The 24,547-nt window shown below is 41.4% G+C and overlaps 1 protein-coding gene across 6 annotated transcripts; it reads left to right on the forward strand.

The window, feature by feature from the left end:
* Positions 1-151: 151 nt before the first annotated feature.
* Positions 152-24,175, forward strand: GTF2H1 (general transcription factor IIH subunit 1). Of its 6 annotated transcripts, none has more exons than XM_058863846.1 (15): positions 152-472; positions 4,256-4,424; positions 6,239-6,431; positions 8,796-8,958; positions 10,636-10,729; positions 11,398-11,547; positions 12,454-12,533; positions 13,819-13,949; positions 15,004-15,091; positions 16,395-16,483; positions 17,389-17,506; positions 18,295-18,385; positions 19,797-19,912; positions 20,811-20,903; positions 21,469-24,175. In XM_058863846.1, exons 2-15 carry the CDS (start codon positions 4,271-4,273, stop codon positions 21,553-21,555), a joined length of 1,647 nt encoding a protein of 548 aa, XP_058719829.1. In that variant the 5' UTR covers positions 152-472; positions 4,256-4,270; the 3' UTR covers positions 21,556-24,175. The 6 variants fall into 6 exon arrangements, with proteins under 6 accessions (XP_058719829.1, XP_058719835.1, XP_058719850.1 ...); XM_058863828.1 differs by lacking the exon at positions 152-472 and adding an exon at positions 488-668; XM_058863838.1 differs by lacking the exon at positions 152-472 and adding an exon at positions 678-3,006.
* The last annotated feature ends 372 nt before the right edge of the window (positions 24,176-24,547 follow it).

Below are 24,547 nucleotides of genomic sequence, written 5' to 3' on the forward strand. Positions count from 1 at the left end.
CGGGCCGGGGCCGAGGGGAGGCCCCTCCCCCGCAGCGAGGCGGCGCCGCCGACCCGGGAGCGGAGCAGGACGGGCCGCCGGGGCCCATGGCGGGGGACGAGCGGGGCCTGCGCGGACGGGTGACGGCGGGGGACGGGCCGGGCCGGGCGCGGCGGGGATGGGAGCGGGGGGGGCGGTACCGGTACCGTTTTACTGCCGCGTAACTGCCCCCTCCGCCCTCCGCCGTCATGGCGACGGGGGAGCGGCCGCCACGTGACCGAGGGGAGGGGCGCCGGCGCCACGTGACCGCCGGGATGCGCGGCGTCGGAGCCGCTCCTCTGTCACGTGGTGCGGGCCCTACCGCCCCCCCGGCGCCCCGCGGCCCGTTCCGGTCACGTGTCCGCCCCGCCCGCCCCATGGCCCCGGCGGCGGCCGCGGCCCGACCCCCGTAGCGCCGCTCCCACTCGGAGCAGCTCCCGGCGCAACCCGCACGGTAAGAGCCGTCGGCGCGGGGCGCGGGGGAGCGGCGGCGCCGGGCAGGCCTCGCAGCGCGATCCGCATACGGCCGCTTTGCCCCGGCGATCCGTCCCCGGGGGCGGCGGGACCGCGTCGCGATGGTGCCGCGGCGGCCTTTGGCCTCCGGCGCTTCCTCCCTGCCCGGCGGACGTGTGATGGTGGTCGGGCCGGAGGTGCGGTGAGGGAAGGGACGAAAGGGGCGGCGGCACCGCCGATCTGCGCTCCCCGGGGCCGCGGGGGGTGGCGGGCAGATGGCAGCGCTGCGCCGGAGGCACCGCGGCCGGGGGCACCGGGCTTCGCCCCCGCGCTTGGCCCGGTGCGGGCGGCACACAAAGAGGTGCCGTGGCAGCGCCTTCCCCGCCTGCTGCCGGGGGACCGGGCAGACCCCGCCGGGACCGTGCGGATGTCCTCGGGCCCGTCTCGTGGCAGGGTGACATCCCTCCCGGAGTGCGGGTGATGCGGAGCGGGGGAAGGCCGGGCTGTCCCCTCAGGACCGTGTATCCCCCCACGCCGTGCCCAGGACAAGCGGCAGTGCTTCCGCCTCTCCATCCCGCTGACAGATCCCTGCCACCCCTCGGGGTGCTGCTCTGCCCGCTCCCGGACCTGGCAGCGTCCCTGTGCCGCTGCGGGTCAGACCGGGCCATTGGCACAGATATTCCATGATTCTGCTGTTGCCTGCGGGGAGCGGAAGCCTACCAGCAGCAGCAGCAGGGCCTGCATTGATCTGTCAGAGCTTGCCTGCCAGCCCGTGCCCACCCTGGCCAAGTCAGGATTAATTAAAACGTGCAAACGTTTCCTTTATTTCTGCTCAGAATTCGACAAAACCATTGTGGGAAGAGACTGGAGTGAAATGCTGGTAGTGGAGAAACCTGGTCTTAAAAGTGGTTAGGAAGATTCACTGCAATGGAGGAAGGATAGCTGTTGGAATTTGATGGTATTTCCAGAAGCTGTGTTTGCTCCCACAAAGCTAGGAGGGGTCGGTTTGTACGTGGGTAAGCACACAGAACATTTCTTTTGGTCTGTGCCAACACTGAAGCTTCCTGATAGACCTTGCCCATTGTAAGCTGCATCTGAAATTAACATCCCCAAGACAGTCCTGATGACAAGTTGTACCTCATGGTTCCAAGTGCTTTTAGAACTGTTGACCAAGCCCTGCTGCTGGGGAATTTAAAATAAACTGTCTGACCTTCCTATTCTGGAAGATACTTGAACCAGCAGCTGAAGAACACTAATGCTGCAGCAAATTAAAATTATCACTTAAAGCCGCAAAATAAAAGCATTTCTCTGTGTGCATGTGGCAGTTCTTGCCCTGCACAGCAGCAGTGTCATCCTTTACAGTACTGATTCCTGGAAACTATAGATGTTAAATGCAGAGGTTATGAGATTTGGGCAGGCACAAATACATCATTGATGGCTCTCTGCTGCATAGTAAGCCTTACACGTCAAAGAAAAAAAAAAAAAAGGAACCTGAGCTGTGTACTGTGTGTGCTTTGCTTAGCAAGGATGTAGCCTTCCCTGTAGGAGACAGGGAATGGAATCCTGAAGCAAGATTCCTATTTTAGAATTTTTGCTGTACTTATTGTAGCACAAAGCCATTTTGTTTCCATTAGTGACAGACAGTAACCTTCCTAAATCCCTATTATTAATAGGGATTTTTTATTTCTGAGGTAGTTCTAAAGACAGCTCAGGATTTTCTCCATTGTGGTTAGTGCTTACTGTGCTTGTGAGTTGTATCATCCCACTACCACTGTAAATTACTGCAGGAAAAAGGAAGTACACCAGTGACAGAAAGAAGAACAGTATGAGCCAGCATGCTCACCCTCCCAGAAGGTGGAATGAGCCACTTGCAGGATAATTGTGCTCTCACAGATTGCACACTGCAGGGTACTAGAGCGGCTCTAAAGGAGAAGTTGGTAGCTGCTGATTCTTTGCTTCTGTAGTTGAAAGACTGGGTGCAGGTAGGTGAAATGGCGTGGTAGAAAAGCAGAGAAACTGGCATCAGAATGAGCCTGACTGTGGAAATGCTTTCCTTTTTCTTTCTGTTCTGTACAGGTTTAATTCCTTTGTATTCTGTGGCTTTGCCTCCAGTGCATTGGATAATAATGACCCTAAAGGACTATAAAGTAACAAAGGGAGAAAAACATCAAATCTCTAGTCTTGCACGTGGTGAGGTTTCCAGTCTCTGAGAGTCTGTGCCTTTTCCCAGTAAGGATAAGGTGCTGATGAGACTGCAGACCTGCAAAAGGAAACTACATAAAATGGTTGTGTGAATAGCACTGAAAGGGAATAATGCTGCTGGGAGACTGCAATGGATTATGCTAGGGAACAGTCCTGAAATGATGCCATGCAGTTTTCTTTGAGAAAGAAGTATTACCAAGGATGCTCTGAATGTGGCACAGCGTGTTCTAGTGACTGCTGCAGTGGTGCTGATGTGAAAACCCCACATTCAGCTCAGCATGACTGAACTCTATAGCAAAGCCTTGGATTGCTGGAATGGTGAAAGAGTGAAGTGTAAGTGCAGAGTCCTTTTGCCATTATGTCTTTCTATCTAGTGTGTTACTTAACTCATTTGCACAGGAGCTTGTAAGACTTCTGCTGAAGAGAATGCTGTGCTACTGTCCAAATTGTCAGAATAAAATGCCTTATCATTCTGCTGGTTGGTGTTTTGTTGTTTTTTATGGGGTTTTTTAAGAAGAAAATAAATATGTGAATTTAAATGCTTAGAACTACCATTTTGTGATACCTACTAGTAGTGTGATAGCTGATGCAGGTTACAGTCTGAACTTTGGCGTGGGTCCCAGCAAATATTACAGGTATTCTAAAGCACATGAAACATCCACATCAGCATTTGAAAAATATTATTTTGCATATCAGTAGTAAAGGTCATGATACACAAAATACAGCAACTGGACATACTAAATATTTTCAGCAAACTTACCAAAGATGTACATTTTTGATAAGTGTACCAATAGTATGTTTGACAGAGTGTAGTAATACTCGCCATCCTTTAGGTCTTGAAAAATTTAAGGCTGAAGGGTGGACCTGGAGAGAGGAATGATAGTGACTTCTGGGGAGAACAATGCAGCAAGTATCCAAAGGCTTGCTGGTTTGAGGCTGCTGACAGAATTATCATTGTGCTGTAATAGGTGTAACATTAATTCCTCAGGCATTGGAGGAGAGGGACTGGCCAGCTGCAGTCAAGCGTACAAAACATTGTTCAAGCCTTGGGCAAAACCCATCACAAGAAGAACACCCGAGTCTTACTGGACTACCTTATCTTTAGCACAGTGAACTGAAAATCCATGATTTTTCGCATACCTTGTATCTTTCCCTTTTCTGAAATGACTTAGCATCTGCCATTCCCACTGAAGATGGGAATTGCTGCCAATGCCAGAGGAGATCTGGAATTTGTCATTGCTTAGCTTCAGTATTCCTCTGAACTTGAAAAACCAGTAAAGGGACAGAAAACAGGAAAATTTAGTCATCAGTTTAAATGTAACATTTGTGGGTCTTTTACTGGATCAAAAGCAGTATCAGCAATATAATTAGATGAATTATTTAGGTAGCTGGGAGTATTTTGTTTAAATGAATTTGCTGATTGTACTGAAAGAGGGGAGGATGTTTATCTGAAATACTCCCAAAATGATATAGGCATGAACATGTAAATGTGGGCTGTAATACTTCAACATAGATAGGAGTGGTGAAAGAGTTACAGCAAAAATAATTACAGATAATCAGCTCAACTGTATGTTTTTAATAGCTCATTGTAGCCACAATGGCAACATCATCTGAAGAAGTGTTGCTGATAGTGAAGAAGGTGCGTCAGAAGAAGCAGGATGGGGCCCTATACCTGATGGCTGAACGCATTGCGTGGGCACCTGAGGGCAAGGACCGCTTCACCGTCAGCCACATGTATGCAGACATCAAATGTGAGTGACACTCCTGCTGCAGGCAGCGCTGCTGCCATGGATTTCTAAATATCATACAAAGCTCACCAGCCATATAATGCTACCTAGAGCTACCTCAGGAAGCTTGAGAGGTCCTGGATCTCTGGCAGGGTACTCTGTAGCAGCAGAGACCAGGACTGTGGTAAAGTATCACCAGCTTAAGGATGCTACTACAGAACTTCTGTAGTCTTCAGATGTTTAACTTACACTGCATTTACTATTAACTTTGATAAACTTCTGTAATAAATTGAACAGAAAAATAATCTATGCCATATGCTTGTGGAGGGAAGGGTGGGAGGAGGATCAAGGAAGCGTAAAGGATTTTCAGTCTAACACAGAAACTATCTGGCATGTCATCTGTTTAACTCAGTATCTAAAGCTGTTTCGTTTTTCATGTAAAATGAACTCAGTTTTATTTTCATCCAACAGACCATAGTTTCAGAAGTGTCAGCTTCTGTAGTTTGGCCTAGCTAGTTACATTCTAAATAAGCATTTGCTGTTGCAGCAGCAAAGTACTTACAAGTCAAAACTAAACAGTAAATGTCTATAGCATGCTTTCTGGCTCCAATTAGTGCTCATATTTCACATGCTCTAATGCCAAAGAAGGAATAAAAAGTAAGTTCTGTGCATCACTTTGTAGTGCTTTAGTGATTATTGCTGTTTAAAGTCACATACAAACACTGCAGTATGATCAGAAGTGTGTGATGAATCAGAACTAAGATGATCTTTTCTTAAATTTGAAAGTGATAAGAAGTTAAAAGCCCCATTCACCTATAATAATCAACTTTGTGAAGGTTTTATTTAGCTATTAACTTACACTTATGCAGCTTGTATTTTAAAATTATACACGTATAGGCATTGAAGTATTTTCAGTTTAGATGAAAGATGTGCTTTTTGTCATCTGAAATAAAAAAAGGGTGAGCTGTATCTGTAAATTTGTAATAGAGAAGGTGATTTAGTGTTGACATCTGGTTCCTGTCTCCCACTTGCTTTAGGGAAAGGGCTGATACTAAAAGTTAGGTTAGTGCCATTTGCAGTGCTTCACTGAAGTCACTATGGCAGTACATAAGCATGTATTCATAAGGATACATAAGTGCCCCAGCCTCTGCTCCCTCTGGTTATGAGGAGGGAAGCAGCAATTAGATTTTTCTTATCTGAGTCATGAGGGTGTAGTAGTACCTTGGAGGCATTGGTGATTGACTTGGAGAGCACTAGTGGCTAACTGCACTTAGCTCACCACTGGAAACTGGGATCCTGATTTGATCTTACCCACCCTACCTCTGCTTTACTGCTGGTGTCCTTCAGCAGGAGCTGGGCCAGCTGGAAAAACAAAAGGGGCTGCTTTTCAGTGGATCATTTCCTTGGTTCAGCTTGCTGCACAAACACTAGCAATCATACAAGAAATGCAGCAGGAAGAAGTAGAAAGGGGGAATGAGGTCACCTTTCAGCAGCCACCTGGATTGGTTCCAGGTTAAAGTGTCCAGGTGATGACAACCTCATTTGCACCAGTTTTCTAATGGATGCTGTGGGGAATGCAAAGATGAATCAGGACTCCTGAGCAGGAGCTGAAGGATATTGAGCAACAGGCTGCTACTGTCTGTGTCTGGTATTTTAGAGTGAACAAGGTGCAAGGTTCAAACTAATTCAAGGGGAAAAACACTGTTCCCTTTTCACAGCTGCAATTCACATACAGGATAATGGTATTTAATTGGATGATGAGAATAACTGCTTATAAGCAAAACTCCAGGGAAGACAGTTTCTTGTATAAGCTTACTGTCTGTCTCTCTCTAATCTAGGCCAGAAAATCAGTCCAGAAGGTAAAGCTAAAATTCAGCTGCAGCTGGTATTGCATGCAGGGGACACAACCAACTTCCACTTCTCCAATGAAAGCACAGCAGTGAAGGAGCGAGATGCAGTCAAGGATCTTCTTCAACAACTGTTGCCCAAGTTCAAAAGGAAAGCTAATAAAGAACTTGAGGAGAAGAACAGGTAAAAGGATAGCAGCCTAAAAGTTTGTTGGGTTTTTTTTCCTTCTGACTGTTAGCTAACTATTGTTATTTCACCATCATGAATGATACAGCCCTTGTTTCCCTAGTAAAAATCTCCCTGCTTTCAATTTCGAGGCAGTTCCTTGAGACTTGCATAACTGTCACATGTTGAGACTACACTTGTGTGCTTAGTGACACATTCCTGAGGTGTAAAGGCAGCCAGTCTGGCTGCCACCTGGTCTTTCTTATCCATAGCTATGAGAGGAGACCACCCAGCTAGAAGTCTGTCTCTTTAGTCTTCTTAAATATATATGTATCAATTAGAAAAGCTGCTTGAAAGATTTTTTTTTCCTTTTCCAGAAATTTTGTGGAACCTGGTGATTTTTTATTCCTCCCCATACAGCCTCATTTGCCCCTCAAATCTTTTCTGATGTTTTATACACTACTAAATTGGTAGGTATTTTCATGCATCTCACTTGAGAGGCTGCAGTTTGTCATTTGGTATACAGGATGTTTATTTTAAGAAATGTTTTGAGAAGATGTTGAGGACCTAAGTCCTTTTCCCAAATGGACTCTTGAGATATATTTAAATTCCTTTAAAATGTTTGTTAAACTAGTCCCTGTGGCTGCAGAGCTCTTTTCTCTGCATCTCCCCTGATGAATTTCACTTCATTCTAGTGTCTGCTGTGAATCCTGTGTCTAATGGCTTCCATTTCCAAAGACTGCTCTAGTTCTGAACATAGTTAAGTTAAAGCTAAATTTTTTAAAACATGGGAGCATTGCCTCATGGGATGGACTTGATCTTAACAAGGAAATTTTCCAGCAGAAGGGCAAGAGCCCTTGTGCTGCAGCTGTGACACAATCAGGATTAACTGGTTCCAGTACTGCAGCAACCACTAAGGTCTGCAGCAGTGCTGCCTGCTTTGGCACTGTTCCCATACTAATTTCTTTATGCTATGTGCCTTATTTCTGACAGTATTATTGCTGAGAACACCAGCAGTCTTAGCTCTGAATCTTTGCCTCCTTAAATGGAGTTCTACAGCATCACACCATGCAATACCTGGAGCTTTTCTAGTTACAGAAAAGACAGAATCCCTGCATGTACTCAGCCATAGTTTGTTCTCTTGATTACAAGTCCAAGTCTGGTGATGAGGTTTCATTAGATTAATTGCAACAGATAAGGCAGAAAAGATCCAGCCTGTTGTGGAGGGGTACATCCAGAGGCATTTCCTCCATTTATTGATATGTGGGAGTTGGGTACGTACCAAAATTCCAAGCTTTAATGAAATAACCAGAATAACAGACTGCTCTCAGCTGCACTTATATGTAAGAATTGCCACTAATTCTTACTTGTGACAATAAGAAAAACTGGAGAAACCCTGGTATTTAAAACACAATAGGGATATCCTGCCACAAAGCTTTCATTTCCACCTCGTCCTACTTCATCCTTAAAGCAGCTAAAGGCTTTCATTCTGTCCAAATTGCAGTTTATCCCTAGACCATGTATCCATAAGACTCCTGATTTTTTCATTGCTTGCAATTGATCAAGACCCTGAGGTAGATGCTGGTGAAGTTATTGGCAGATTGTGAACACACATGCACACCTCCCTGAAAATAGCCCAGTGGGTTTCTAATAAGGTACACAGCTGTAAAAACAGCTGCTTTAACATGAGTGAAGATTCAGGTGCATAGTCTTTGCATTTTGGATAGTGATACCTGATATCTGGATGATAACTTTTGTAAACATTGCTCCCTGGTGGAAGTAGTGACATGGAGTGTGTCTCACACTTGTGCTGTGTCTGATTAAGGGATCAAGATCCTACCGTTACCACACAAACATAAATGAACAACCATTGGGGTAATATGTTTTAAGGGATCTTATCCCATACATATTTTGTGATCTATACTCTTACACTAGAATAGAGATCTGTAGCTACTGGGTTTTAAAATCTTAAACTGAGGGTTGGACAGCGCTGAAATCTTCTTCTTGTCTTTTTTTTTCTCCCCCATCATACTTCTGTTACGGAACAGCGAGAATAATCATTTTACAGTTCAGGAAATTCCAGTCCTGGTGTGCAAAGACACAAAAGCACCACAGAATATTTTAAGACAAGACACAAATCCCTCATTAACTTTTTCTTAGGCATTACTATTTCCTAGCTTTCAGTGTTAACATCCATCTCTTAAGTCTTTTCAGACAAACAGTGCTATTAACATTGGTTGTTTCCATAGTCTTGTTAAGAAATGCACAGCATTTTGAAAGAAAAGTTGGTTTCTGTTCCTTTTGTGAACTTGTGTTAGCTGTGGAAATACTAGTGATTTATTCTTCACTGTTTCAATTCTATTCATTACATTTTTTCACCAGAATGCTGCAAGAAGATCCTGTTTTGTTTCAGCTCTATAAAGACCTTGTTGTGAGCCAAGTAATCAGTGCTGAAGAATTCTGGGCCAACCGTTTAAGCCTGAATGCAGGGGATAATTCTGCAGCACCTCATAAGCAGGATGTGGGCATCTCTGCAGCATTCCTGGTACGTTGAACCTTTAATTTATAGGCTATTAGACCAAACAAATTGGGGAAAGTGAGAGTTCTGCTCATGCACTTTATTCCCATATATGTAAATGTACTTTCCTGTTTCTTCAACATCTCTCTGCTATTCCAAGTGTAAAGGAGGGAAAAAAAAAGTTTCCTGCTAATCTGGAACCTCAAAATTTTGTCAGTTTAAGATGCCCAATTTGAACTTTAAATTGCCTATAGGCAGACAATGTTTGTCCTGCTGCTCTGCCTTCTGTTATACCAGAGTGATGTGAATATATCACATAACTAGATTAAAGTGTATGAGCTCAATAAATTAAAAAGCATATCTATGGCAGCATTGACATGCATAAATGAACTTTTCCACATAAGGGTTTTATTTCCTTCCCAATTTTTTAAACCAATACATGCTTTCAGCTACTTGAAGAGCAACTTGTGTATCTGAAAGCTCATTCTGTCTCTCTTTTTGTCTAACTTTCAGTTATTTTACCCATTTGTAGAAACTATGCTTCAGTAATTTCAGTGCAGTCTAAAAGTAATTTAGGTACAACTTCAGATTCCTCACGCAGAGACATATTTCTGCTTCTGCAACAAAATTCACAGATGGGACTCTTTAGATGGAATCCCACTTCCACCTTTGTAATGACACACAGTAGGTTTGGGAGGGAAAGAGGAGGTAGGAATTGTTTTAATTTAGTTGCTGTACAACCACTTGGTTTTTTTTTCTCTCCCTTGGGAATACCTGAATCAGCTGCCAAACAAGTCTGACTGATCTGATTTCCTGTCTCCCATTATTCTTACACCTTAATGTTAAAAAAAAAACAAACCACAATGAAGAGTAAACCCACCAAAGCTTCAAAACTGAAGCATTTTTAAACTAACTGGTTATGTTTGTGTCCTGCATTTGTGAAGAAGAAAACGTCAGATATTTGTGTGTCCCAATTAATGTTAAATCTGACTGGCTGTGCTCAGAATGAGAGTTAGCCTAGGAAGAAGGTGGTACAGAAGCTAGGCTTGAGGTACACAGGAAGAGGAGGAAAAGGCAGCAGCCTGGGCAATCATGTACTTTTCCTGTTTCTGAGAACTGGACAGAGCACTCGCCTTCTCCAGAGCTTCCTAAAGAGATCACTGAGATCTAAGTTCAAAGTTCTGACTAAAGCTAACCCTCAAGCTTTAAATTCAGTGTTACTTATCAGTTATACTAAGATGTTACTAGTGTACAAGGGAATAAGGTGTAAGAGCCATAAATCCTTTTTTGTCACTTCATTATAGCCACTGATTATTCATTAGCTGAATTGTTGAGTGAACAATAAAACATGAAGTATATACAGTATCCTTACTTAGTTTTACTTTTACTTTGACACAAGGATAAACATAAATTAATTAAGCATACCTTGTTTTGACCATTGGAGTGCTCCTTGCTTTCTAAAGCCTGCAGTCTGCTTGTTAAATCATCCCTTAAGTGGCAAATATAATAAAGTAATTCATGTTTGCTGGTTCATTCCTCATTCTAAAATACCTATGTATGATCAAATATGCTATGGATTACTGGAGGAAGAAAATTATTTTGCCTGCAGCAGACCTTGCTTGCAAGATGACAGTTCTTTTCCTTTTCCAGTTAGAGAAAGCATCCAGACATGACTGTTTTTTTCCCCTGTGTGCTTTTTCTCAGGCTGATGTACGGCCTCAGACAGATGGCTGCAACGGGCTGAGGTACAACTTGACTTCAGATATTATTGAATCTATATTTCGGACATACCCTGCAGGTAAGAGCAGTGTTTTATGTAGCAAACACATCCATTTAAGATTGGTCTTTTTACTTATTGGAGAAAGACTAAAATATTAGTCTGAGACTGGAAGTATAAGGGACTGTATCTTCCAGTCTTCTGGATAATTTTCCCTGCCTCATTAGAGGGATGGGAAGAAGCATATGTTCTTAAAACTTATGTTTCATAAGTTTGAGCAGTTTCATAAAAGCATAAAATACACTTTTGAAATGAAAACTTGATTTTATTAAATGAAAAAAATTCAACTTGTGTTGAATTTTTGTTTTTTAAACAGAGAGTAAATGCATGAGTCCCATGATACTCTTCTACTCAGTGTTCCAATTAATTGTTATTTTGAAATCACCTTTGGGAGGAAAAGAACCTGATTTCCATAATTTCCTGTGCACTGTAATGAACATTGATTAATTTTGGCCCCTAGTGTGGGGGCAGTTCAAGACTGTTCAGGCCACTGTTACATCCACTTTTCAAAGCTTTACAGGCATAAATGAGTACCTGTTTGCTCATGCTTAACTACTGCAGTCCCTTCCATTTAATAAGAATGAATAGAGGCAGCCAGAAAGCAAGCAAGCCATCAAAGAAATGGTGACATAAAATACCATGTTAAGATTCGTGAAACACTTTGTAATTGCTCTGGGTTTTGTTCACAGTGAAAATGAAATATGCAGAAAATGTTCCACATAACATGACCGAGAGGGAATTCTGGACACGGTTTTTTCAGTCTCATTATTTTCATCGGGACAGGCTCAATACAGGCTCAAAAGACCTCTTTGCAGAATGTGCCAAACTGGATGAGAAAGGTAAGGTGGTTGTGTCTGAAAGCTACAGCTGGTCATGGAAAGTTAGCTAAAGCCTTGTTGTTCTGAGTATGTTTCATAGTGAAAGCATTTCTTGGAACAAAGTAGGCTTTGGAAAATGGCAGCACTAGAAATAAGCTTTACTACACATTCTATAATATGCCATCCTGGTAGATTGATTATGTGCCATCAGTTACTATGGAATAATTTTGTGTACACAATAGGTTTTGTTTTGTAGTATGTGCACAATTTACAACAGGTACAGCTTTTGTTATAGATGGGGTTTTAGTAAGTGAGCTTCCTGTTAGTCCAGATTTTCCAGAGGAGTTGCCATCCTTGTTCTCTGTCAGTCTTAGAATCTGAAATTCTAAAATATTATCTGACTCAAGTTTTTTTTAACTTTTGGGAGAGGTTTGTGATGATACAAAAATGTGGGGAGTTGGGATCACTTACCACCATTCCATAATGTGTATTTTGGCTAATGGAAGCCTTCTATTAGGAATGCAAAACCATTTTCAACTCAAAGGTATCACCAGATATAAACTGTCATACTACACAGGCAGGGCAGCAGAACAGTGCCAAAATTAGAAGGAACATAATTTTGGCTTCCCATTTCCCACTACTATAACTGCATCTCAATTTATTTTTTTTTATCAGTGTTCAGTGGTGTGTAGAAGCTGGTGAAAACTGGGCTAATTAGTAGGAAGATGTTTTGGTGTAACTTCCCACATTTATTGCTTATTTTAAATGGAACTTTGAAAAGGGTTTAAAGTTTTAGTCCCAGTGTTATTTGTACCTGTGCAGAACCTTTGTATTCTTTTAAAGATTAAATATAACCTAGTGATGCCATAGTTATTCTACTTGTTTAGATACAGTTTTTCCATGATTTTTAAAATTTGTTTCACACAGGCTTAAAAGCAATGGTGTCTCAAGGAGTGAAAAACCCCCTGATAGATTTAACAGCTTTGGAAGATAAAACATTAGATGAAGTAAGTAGTTGGGGGGAAAAAAACCAGGAAACAAACAAAAAATCCAAAAGGAAACCCTTCCTTAGTTACATTTAAGTGGATCCTTTTTTTAAAACCACTGCAAATGCTAATTTTAAAACCCTTACTAGGCAGTTGTTGGGTATTCAACATTCGTACTGTTGTGTGTGTATAGGGAAATTGAGACTGTGCCCATGGACCTCTGTGGTAACATCTGCCTTGGTGTGCAGAGTGTAAATACAGGACTTCCCTTTTTTAAAGAATTACTCTTTCATTTGGCTTTTTTGTCTAAAGTGAAATTTTGGGGGTTTTTCCTACCTTTTAGACTGTGACAATGTACAGAAGAGTAGCGCAAAACAGGAAAAAGTCTGGTTTGTTCTTACTTTGAACATTGATTTGGCCTAACTGAAGGACACTTTTTACAGGATTCATTGTTTAACTTCAAATACCTTTTTTTTGCTAAAATTATGGCTAACTGGAGCTATTACCTGCCTCCAAGAACAAGTTAAAACAATTCATATCAGTGGTGTACCATAATGTGAAGTAACTTGGAGATGTGCTATTCTGAAGTTGATTTAACTGAAACTATTCAGTTGAGGTTAATAATGAAGCTGCATTTCTAAGTTTTTTGGTGGTGTTTTTTTTTATTTTCTTTTGTCATTTTCTTTTTGTGGGAGTTGTCCAAAGCTAGCAGCCTGAAACTGGACCATGAGTTTAGGACAGGTGTGTTGGAAGTGCTCTGCAAACTGCCCTGATTTGCTTTTGAGGCAGGTTAACAGCAAGCATGAAACTGCCCATGGGGTGAAGTGCCACCTGGCAAGTGGGGAACTCTGCCAGCATTTTAAGGCTTGAAGTTTTTTGAATTTTCTAGTGGTATCACATCCTCCTGACAGGTATATTTTAGCCTGTGGGCTGCTGGTGTCCCACTAGATGTAAAAAAGCACTCAGTAAAACAGTTGTTGTCTTTCCCTTGCTATCAGTGCCTGTTTCGCACAAGGGATCCTTAATTTTTTTTTAAGCTAGTTCTGTTTTCACTTATCATGGTCTTATAAAATTACCCGTATAAGACTTGTTACCGTCTCTCTGACACCTCTAAATTGCCAAGTGTTAGCAGAATAAAATAGTGACTGTAGATTTTTCAAAGTATGAGGAGGAGATGGTGGGGGCAAAGGTAGGAAAATGATGCTCTGGATGATGATGCAGAGGAGGTGGCTTCCTCACTCAAGGGAAAACAGAATTGTCCTGCTGCTCTGGGGGCAGGAAGGAATTAATGTTGTTTTCTTTGTAGGGCTATGGTGTTGCTTCTGTGGCCTCTACATCAAATGCCTCAAAGTCCGCTAGAGAAAGTAGCAATGCTGCCATCATAAAACGCTTTAATCATCATAGTGCCATGGTCCTTGCAGCTGGCCTCAGGAAACAGTAAGTTTCAGTGTTGTGTAAAAGATTCTTGGTGTAAACTTTAAGCAATTTCCAAAACAAAAGCACATCTTCAATTATTCATACAACGTTTTATTTTAATTTTTTATGAATGAATTATTTTCTTCTAAAAATGAAAATACCTCTAGGTTTCATTTTACTTTATAGAAGTTTTTCAGAGCTGTTTGAAATGATGACTGCTATTTTTAACTGAGTTATCATATAAAGCAGATTAAAAAGGAAAGAATGTGTCCACCCTAGATGTCTAGCCCTGGTGAAGGCTGAAGTAGGCTGTAGAAGGCTGTGCTGTGTGGAAGTGAGGTCTGGTGCAGGGAGTTCCTATTTCCTGCCTTCCAGGAGCAGGTCTGCTGGGGCTTCCTGCAGTGTGGCATTGGTGGATCAGATGAAAGACTCCTCAGGTGCAGTACCCTGCCCCTGACCAAAAACACCTCTCAGGTCAACTGCTCTACAGCTGCTTTATGGACAGCCAGCAAGGATTACCTACTCTACTCAAACCCTACAGACCTTAACTGTGAGAGATCTCAGTCAATACTTCCTTCTGTTTAGCTGGGCTCCCTCACATCATTCTTCTGTTTCGCACAAATTGAACACTTCACCTTAAGCAATCTCTTCTGGGCAAAGTGTGTTTCTGTTTCTCGGTTCAGAAAGTGACAACAGGATAGGTCTCCTGGAACAGTTGTACTGCAGGGCTCCCAGAGCTCTGCTGATACCCAGTTGCATAACTGTGTATACAGAGTGGTTCTAATTTAGCCATGATTTTGCTGTGTCCCACATGCACTGTTGGCATGCTGCTGTTTCTGAGGAGAGGGACCAGCACCTTCCCCTGCTGTTGAATTTCCCCTGTGCCAGACAGGGTTAATGTGAGTAGTTGGTTCCTTCTGTCTACATCAATTGCTAGAAATTAAGACATAAGGGGAAAAAAGTATGTGAACATGCATATAAAGTTTTTGAAACAGATGTATTTACTTTGTCTCTAGCTTGTATCTTAAATTTCCTGTGAGGTGAATTCTTCTTAATGCTGTTTCTCTATTTTAAGAGAAGCACAAAATGACCATTACAGTGAGACCAGCAGTACGGATGGAAACTCCAGGGATTCAGATTTCTTTCAGCCACCACTGAAAAAGGTATAAAGTTAGCTGCTGTGATTCTAACTGAATGGAACTGGAAGCTCTGTCTCAAAAAATTGCTGAAAGTTCCTTACCTGTTTTATGCCACATCTGAAGTGAAACTTTTTTAGCCTTGTTTAGAAGTATATAGAATAACAACCTGACAGCCTGTAAGAAGCCTTGTTACCTCTGTTAGTAAACACAAATAAGTTACACATTGAAGTATTGTGCTGTTTATCTCTTTAGTAGTGCCCAATGAAAGTAAATCATTCCAAGATGCTTCAGATTGGACTCAGAAATCTGGTTCTTTCCATTTGCTGCAGTTCTATTTTCAGCCCATTTCCTTTTGTTTTTCTTTCAAATGCCTGAAAACTTCTAGAGAACATCCGTCAGAAAAGTATATTGGTGTTCAAGCACCAATATTAACCTGTCAAGTGTGTTGTTTGTAGAGGGGATGCTGATACTGCCACATGACTGCCTTCATCTTATTCAGAATCTAAAGTGAAGTTGAACTGAGAGTGTAGTGACACCTGGTACAATGAAATACAGGGCAACATCCTGGTCTAGACTAACCAGAGCAGCTCACAAAGTGTAAGAGAGTACCGTAAAGTTTGCTATAAAACTGAATTGAATGCTCTTCCTTGACAGCCTAAACAGAATACGTCAGAGAGACTCAAAACTTGGCTATATTGTGAGAAAACCTTGTAGAATACGTGTGTTGTTAGGTGTTTGGGAGTCTTTGACTTCCCTCAAAAGCTGCAAGTTTTACTGAGCAGAAAATTACATAGCAAGACTAAAAGAAATGTGATGAAAAGGGGAGTGAAAAAGTAGCTGGAGAATGGGAGACTTTAAAAACAGTTTTCCAGTTGTACAAAGTCTGATATCACTGTGCTGTTACCTTTCACTGCTAATACTCCACAGCTCTGCTGTCACTAGCCAGCTTGGGGTAATAACTGTGGTTTTAGTCTTAGATTCGTATACACCAGCTATTAAATCATTAGTATTTCTGCTAATCTGGAGTAGGATGGACATAAATAGAGAGCATGAATGATTATCTATGTTCACTTTTTGGAAGTGGTAGGGACTGTCTAATTTTAGCCAGAATCTGGACAAAAAGCGGTGATGCTAAGTCTTCCAAATGGCCCATCCTGAACATTAGGCATCACTCCCTCTGGAGGGCAGGCATGAGTCATTCCCTACCTGGGTTTTCTTTAAGGTTTTAGTAACCCTTCAGCTCAAACTTGGTGCACCAGAGGAAAGCACTGGATGTATGGACTTGTGCCTTCATTAGTAACATATATCATTATTTGGCTCATTTTAGGTAAAACTGCAGGAGGCCATTGAATACGAAGATTTATCAAAGAATAATAGCGTTAAAACTATTGCACTAAACTTAAAGAAATCTGATAGGTAAGTTAAAATCATCCATAGCTATTTCAGCAGAGCCAGCTTATCAGGGGTTTCATCACAGCCCACACAGGACCAGCTGATTTAGTCCCCACTATGCCACACTCACGTGTGTTACAACTAAGTTTAGAAACCTAGTATGGGTTTTTGCATAAACCAATTTCCCTCTTAAATTTGTAGTTTTGTTTCTCAGAGTGGTTGGGGTAAGAAGAGACACCTGGAGATCATCTAGTTCAACACCCCTGCCAAATTCCGTCTTACTTTTCAGAAGGTTGAGTCTCTGTAAGCCAACCTGAATGACCTTGACATGTAATTTCAGTGAAAGCCCAACCGACCTCTGTTCACAGTTCAGCATATCATTGCAGCTTTCAGTGGAAAAATATGTCATATATGAAAATATATAGAATTCCAAGAAAAATCCACTCCCAGGCAAAAAAGTGTTTGGGATAGTTGGGAGTGCTCAGTGCTCAGTGGTCTAGGATTTTTCTAGTAGTAGCACTCCTGTTTTCTAGACTTTTGAGTCTGAGAACCATAGATGTAACATCTGAAAAGGAGCAATATTACCAGAAAGAGACCAGTTCCACATGTGCACCTAACTTCATTTAGCTTAGTCGCAGTTGAAAGTGATGTGAATTGCTCTATTGTAATGATATTTTAAGAATTTGGTGGCAGGGGTACCTTTTCATTGGCAAAATAATGATCACGGATTTAGCAACAGAAGCTGTGATTTGCTGCCCTACCATCCCTGACTCAACCTCTTCCCATGTGGCAATATATTGTACTTTGTCAATAAATAAAGTAGTGTCAACAGTTGCAAAACATCTAAAATTAGAAACAGTAGAAGAACTCTCCAGGAGTTTGTTCTCTTGCTTTACTCTTACTAATAACACTTTTTTCTCACCTCACAGGTATTACCATGGTCCAACTCCAATTCAATCACAGCAATATGCAACCAGTCAGGATATAATTAATTCATTTAATAGTATTAGACAAGAAATGGAAGCATATGTACCCAAACTAACTCAGGTATGGAAGTATATTCCAAAAATTTCCATCAGCATTAAAAATTCAAATTAAAAATTCTGCATCTTAGCTTAGCATCTTGATTTCTGTACAGTTTTGTGTCTCATGTCTACTGAAGTTTCAGCTTTTCATGGTAAATTATCTCAAATTTCCGTTAAATTATTTATTTTACAGGTTTAGGTGGTACCTTTTGAGCTGTTATGTTTAAAATCTACACAATAGGAAACTGAGTCATTGCTGATGCTCAGTTATATTCTTCTGTTCCTGCCTTCTTTTGAGGAAATGGTAAAGGTATAAGATAGTAAAGCAGGGCAGTCATGCACAGGCCAGTGTACTGATCCCACCCAGAGAAGTTTAGGAGGTTACAGTGAGCAGATTTTTAATTGAACTGGTCTTTTGCTCCTACATGCTTAGCCTGTCAGTCTGCTGTGGGCTGCACAGAAGCTCTGTGCTGGCGCCTGGAGAGCAGTAAAGCCCTGTGGCAAATCTCCCCAGCCAGCATCTGAATTTACCTGCTTGTAAACCTAGTTTGGCCCTAAGTAAAGCAGCCACAATTCTGCTACACTTCTGCATAGTAATGCTCTGTCTTATTTCAGAGGAAATGCACAGCCAGTTCAAGGTCTAGGTAGAGAAAAGATTATAATTAATTTGAGAGTTTTCACTGCAAACAAGCTATAGCACTTAATTCTGGAGAAGAGCAGAACCTGAACTTCCATGTAGGTGCTCAAGTATTCTTGTTTTAAAAAGAATTTATTAGAAAAAGTGACCAGAGATATTCTTTTTCTGTCCAGGTTCTTTCAAGTGGTGATGCTGCCAGCACTATTGCAGTCCTGTCACCTGGAGGAGCACTTATGCAGGGTGGAACACAGCAAGCCATAAACCGTAAGGATTTGGGATATCTGATGCTTTAATCATGTCCTGTTGCATTGCACAGCACTACTTGGCTTGCTGTTTCATCTCTTCCTTAGAGTATGTTACAGTGATAAAGTATGGAAACATGTAGCTGGAGTAGTACTGGGTTACAGCAACAAAAGAAAGGCACCAGCCACACCATGGGGGTGGTAATGGCTACACCAGTGCTGAGGCAAGTGAACAAGAGAGCATCTTACACAGCAAGTAACAAAGGAAACACCTGATAGATACCAAATTGTCTAACAGGTACAGGGTTTTAGTTGTTCAGCATTTCTGATTTATTTTTTTTCCTGGATTATAGAATACAGCATACTCTGTGAAAACTCTTAAGGAAGGAAAGCCTAGATAATCATCTGAAACTTAAATTTTTTGCAGCCTGCATTTTAATATCCACAGCTTGCTGTGAAAAAAAAGCAACTTCCTTGTACACTGCAAGGGCAAATCAGACAGCCTTTCCTTCTCACACCTCCATTCAATCACCCATTTCCCTGTTGTCACATTGCTGCCAGTTTGAGTTCCGTCTCTCGAGTCTCACAGCAGATGAATCCCTGTTGTCAGGATTTATTAGTTTTCTAGTTTGTCTTGTGTTACTTGGTCTGGAAAGCAGCAGAAAGTAATTCAGACAGGTGAAAGAGCAAGTGTGAGTTCTTTATGGTACTCAAAGAAAAGGAATCAGCAAGCAGCGGTGAGGCTTTCTTACCCATCCTGGTTGACATATTGAGTACTACACTTCACTTTGAGCCTGACTAGCACTTCTTTCTTTTAACAGCCTCATCCTGAAATTTAATCTTCACTGTTCAGGTCACTGTGCTCATCCTCAGCGACCCCTTGTACTTTTTGTTGGTTTTTTAATTTGTGGCTCTTTCCTTGTTCTTGAACCCTGTCACCCTTTCTTCTTTAAGGGTGTCTGGGACTCAGTTCTTTTTCTCCTGTCTGGATTCTTCATCTTCCACATGCTGTAACCATATTGCTAACATAAAATAGAGGGGGAAACTTGAAGTACCCACCACAGAGTTCTTAGCACTGTGCTGTGAAGACAACACAGTGCTGGTGCCAGCAGCAGCACTGCCACACTGTTAGAACAATACAAATGTACTGCTTCTAATCCTGGATTGGGTTTGATGTCCATTCTTTGCCTGGCGTGGATCTCCCTAAATAACACACAAGATTCCAAGTACAGAGCCATAAATAGCAGCTGACCTGATCTAACAGCTGCTGATTGTCTTGATCTGATTGCTGCTGAAGTGTGAGGCACCTCAGTGTTCCTCCCAACTAGTTTTTCTGTGACTGTAGGGGAAGTGTATCTTGCTAAGCTCCTTCATTAGACCTAGTTCTCATTTTTCATTTGAGTGATGTGAAAAAACCCTTTTTCCTGTTGCAGAGATGGTGCCAAATGACATTCAGTCTGAACTGAAACACTTGTATGTGGCAGTAGGGGAACTGCTACGACACTTCTGGTCCTGCTTCCCTGTTAACACACCATTCCTAGAAGAAAAGGTAAGGCAGAGCTTCCTCTTATGGCCCTGGTTATAATGTGGTTTAGAGTGACCATAGTTTAGAATGGCTGTCACTATTGATGTGTAGAACTAATACACATGCCTCAAATCCATACAGCACTTACTCATCCCTAGAACTGAAGGTCATAAAATAACATGAAACCTTCTTTTCTTCAGCAGTTCTGCTGGTACTATTCATTAAAATCATCCTTGTCCCTGCCTCCCTGTTAGCTCCCTTTAGGAGCAGTAGCCACCAGTTTCAAACAGAATGGGCAGCTCAGTTGTAGCTGCAGGGTTCTCATTCCAGTTTAAAATGCAAAAATTAAAACCTCCCTTTCCCAGCTGTAAGAAATAACCTCCTCAGTGACAATACAAGCAAGTTTCCCCTATTCTATCCATTGCAAAAATCACTCTCATACCTTCAGAACACACACTGCTTTTGAGAACTAAGTTGCCTTCAAGGACAGATGTTTGTCTACAGCCAAGTCTTTGATTGAAATTATTTTTCTGTTGCTTTTGACCTCACATAGATAACAAAGATAAAAATTTGCATTCAGATACATTCACAAGTGTGCTGCAAAATGTGCCCTGAAAATCCACAGTCTTTGCTTGAAGCAAAAGATATTTTGTGAATATCTTGTATCTATTTATAGTGTTTATTAAGGAAGTAATAATCCGAGTGACACGCTGCACTTTCAGTCATACTGCACTTATCTCAAAAATAAGAGAATTAGAGACTGATGCTTGAATAACTTTCCTTCCTCAAACTGCACAAACTTGAAGTAGCCCCCAGAATTAGTTATAAGGTGTTTTGCTGGAGAACAGTTTGTTACAGGAAATGAAGCTTCTGTCTTACTATAATTCTTGAATATTGTAATACTGATTTCTGTCTCTCTCAGGTTGTGAAAATGAGGAGCAACTTGGAAAGATTTCAGGTTACAAAGCTCTGCCCATTCCAAGAAAAGATTCGGAGACAATATTTAAGCACAAATGTAAGGGAAAAGTACTGTTTAATTCTGTGGATGCATATTAATAATTTCAATCTTAACTATGATCAGATGATAGCTTTGTTACTTCTTATCCTAGGGCATTTTAGTTTTTTGGTTGACTAGGAAATGGGAAGAGGGAAATTGGGTATGCAGTTAAGCAGTCATCTCTCCCTGTCCAATTTGCTGAGTGATGCCAGCAACTGACAAGAACTGTAACCTGAAGTTACAGGAGTGATAGAACAGAAAAGTGAAGTCACATTTCATTTTCCACTTCCACCATGAAGCAGAACTTGAGCAACTTCAGAACCCCCCCATGTTAGATTTGAAGTGGTCACAGACTGAATACCAGAACAGACAGCACAATGAGTTGTCGCTTCCCCCTGACCTTTCAGCTCAGCAGCTCGCTGCATTGCTCTCTCTATGGATATTTTGCAACGGAGCCTCAGGGTCCTTTCTCTGATTTTAGGAAGATTACTAGTGAATAAAGACAAGAATGCACCTGAAAGGGAGGGGAGGAGATCTATTTTCCAGCAACTGGGACAATGTTTTCTCCCTTTTCCTGTTTCAGTTGATAAGTCATATAGAAGAGATGCTGCAGACAGCCTACAATAAGTTCCACACGTGGCAGTCCCGGCGCATGCTGAAGAAGACGTGAGGGCACATCCTGTACAGGTCTGAGAGCAAAGCCTGCAATAGGGTAGGACTACAGCCTAGGTATGTGCAGATCTTAGAGTTGTTGCAGGAAGACTGCAAGCTGTGGACTTCTGGAAATGATGCTAACTGAACTTGCACATTTTTGAAAAAGAACTGAGATTAAACTTGAAAACTGGGGAGAAAAGGAAGAACCAAAATGGAAGAGCTGAGGCGCAAATATATTTAAAAGACACTGTTTACTGCAGTTACTCAGGAACTGCTTTTGATTTGCATAAAGAGCTGCTTTCAGAAATAAAAATCTTAAAGAGGGTGTATTAATAAAATTTGTTTTTCTGTCTAATTTTTTTTTAAGAAGTGTATGGCACAGGGTAGATCTCAAAAGTTTTTCTTCACTGGATTCTGACATTTTCTTGGGTTCCGTTTGTACTTTCTGCAACAGTTTAACAATGATGTTTTAAAACATAGCTGAGACTGTTTTTGCTTCAAACATCTGGGAGAGTGTAGCTGTCAGAAGACAAGCTCCTGCCATATATGTTTCCCCACCAATTGGAAGCAAGAGACATTGCACGGAGAGCTGTTCGTGGTCTGGAGTCCGTAAAGGTACACAGGGGCAAAGTTTTGCCTGAAATCTTCGATTTTTATGCAAAATTTTTTCAGCCATCAGTTTTGCATGTTTCCTTTTGAGTGCAAGTGTGTGCTACTGCAATATTTTTTTTTTTTATGGTGGCATTTGTTCTGAGAAGAGAATGCATTTTTAAAAATGAAGTTAAATAAAGTTTCTTACAAAATAAGTCATTTATTTTCAATTCTAAGGCATTTTTTATTTCTTCTCCTAAGTCTGTTTTCCTTCACTCTTTCCTTTTGACTATTATACTGTTTTTGGCGAATTGATAATCATTGCAAAGAGAAAAATGTATTTACAGTGTCCGTAGGTATTGGGAATCTGTGCCATACTTTGTTCTAAATAGAAACAGTTCACAGTTTCAGACCAACTCGTCTTGTATTAAATGGGACTTAAATGCAAAGTAACCCCCTTTTCTAGAATATATGCAGTTTATGACAACCTTGTATTTTTTCGTCACTTTGACTGGACAAAAGCCCATTATGGGCTACTAAACTTTTTTACTTCAGATTAAATGTGACTGTTAAAGATGTATCTGCTACAAAGACAAATCAGACAATATGTATTCAAAGCAAGCACAGCAGTGTGCAGTACAGTAGAAGAAATTCCTCAAACCTGCATGATGACTTAAGACTACATTTTGATATGATGCTCAAACATGATAGTATGATGTTGGGTGAATAATTCTTGAAAATTCCTACAGCAGAAAAGATGTATTGGTGTAGCCAAGTGGGTGCTTGTTGTGTGCTCTGCTGCTCCATTTATGCAAGAGGGGGTTTTTCTTTTTCTAGTGTGTGGAAGTCAGCGGCTTTTTTTGACCCTTTTCTTCCAAAATTTGTATTATGCTATAACATTCTGGTAAAAGCTGTTTCAGTTAAGCATCACTGTCTGCACCAAAGTCCTGTTCAGAAGTGTGTGCATATTGTTCAGCCTCGTTCCCTGTCTGTTGCTGCAGATCCATGCATGATCCCTACTCTGCGCCGTCCGGGTGGTTCTGCTACAAGAAGTGACTGGGCTCAACCAGAGATGCCCACTGGTCTTGACAGGGTGAAAATGTCACTAGGAGTAAACAGATGCACTACAGCATTTGGGGGATGAGGTGCACATCTTGTCAAGAGTTACCTCTTGTGAGAACTAAACTTTCTCTAAAATTTAGGCTTAGGGTGGGTGGGGCTTTATGAAGCCAAATCCCCTTGTAAGTGCAGGCAGCTCCCAGAAAAAAAAGGTAGTTTTGTTCTCTCCCAATCCAAAGCATTTGGTCTAGCTATTCTGGGGCCAAATTCCAACTGAAAGCTAACACACCTTTCATCATATCAGAGGGCTAGGGTCAAGAAAACAGGTCTGATTTACATTCTAACTGTGCCTGAAGCTATGAACAACACATTTAAGTATTAGACTGCACTGAGACTTTACTTTTAAAAATCTTAGAAGAGTTTTGAATACGGAACTAATTCACATTTAATTGGAATGTGTCTAGTGTTCCTGGAAAGAATGGGTGAAATAGTTAACGTGGCGAAAAAGTGTCAGTGCATCACAAGAACATTTTACAGCTCCTAGGACTGATGTTTATAACCATTTTGGGGATGGTGTTGCAATAGCTTTAAGTTATTATAATGATATCAGGCTATCAAAATGTACCTTAATGACCAGAATTAGGGGGAGGAGGACTATGATACTAAATTCAACAGTTTTGCCGAGAGGCTGTACCGGCAAGGCTGCTATGCACTTCATACTGCTTTTTCAGGTATTGTGGCAATAAGGCACAGGCCCCTCCTCAAGTAAAGGGAGGTAAACTAAATATTCTTTCTACATTGTGTTCCCCTTTTCTGTAGCATGGTCCAAAACACAGATTCATTCCTTAAGTTTTGAAACTGAATCATCATGCATTATATTACTATTGGAATCTTTATACTGACTTGTATTTTTAATGAGAATTCATAAAACTTGTATCATTGGCATTGATCTAAGATTTGTAGAATAAACCCTACTGAATTCTGAAGTGAAGTCTTCTCTAATGCTTAGGCTGTGTTTTCTAATTGAATTAAATCCCTAACAGGCTCTATTGAAGTCTAAATAGAGAGAACTGTGTGTAACTCCCCTAGCTGTCCCTAGGTGCTGATAGATTAGTAGCAAAAGGGTTACAATGTAATTATTGACAAATTGTTTCATTTTCGTGATTTGAAAACTACTGTTGCACATGGAATCTACACCATTACTAGTGCTACTGTTTCTCTGTTCCCTATCATACAGAAACCACTTTAACTCTCCAGGGATTAGTGCTCTGCTTGTTCCAGATATTGATGCAGCAGCTGTTGGTTCAGGAGAGCTGCACAGGAGCTTTGTCAGTCACTCTAATCCAAGGTTTGCTAGT

Source organism: Poecile atricapillus, chromosome 1 (assembly GCF_030490865.1).
Source record: "Poecile atricapillus isolate bPoeAtr1 chromosome 1, bPoeAtr1.hap1, whole genome shotgun sequence".
NCBI classification, from domain to species: domain Eukaryota; kingdom Metazoa; phylum Chordata; class Aves; order Passeriformes; family Paridae; genus Poecile; species Poecile atricapillus.

Bases quoted from the DNA above. Each gene is read 5' to 3' on its own strand.
- GTF2H1 (XM_058863828.1), top strand. From the start codon at position 594: ATGGTGCCGCGGCGGCCTTTGGCCTCCGGCGCTTCCTCCCTGCCCGGC. The intron at 4,425-6,238 runs GTGAGTGACACT...TCTCTAATCTAG, and splicing joins CATGTATGCAGACATCAAAT to GCCAGAAAATCAGTCCAGAA. The intron at 13,950-15,003 runs GTAAGTTTCAGT...CTCTATTTTAAG, and splicing joins GCAGCTGGCCTCAGGAAACA to AGAAGCACAAAATGACCATT.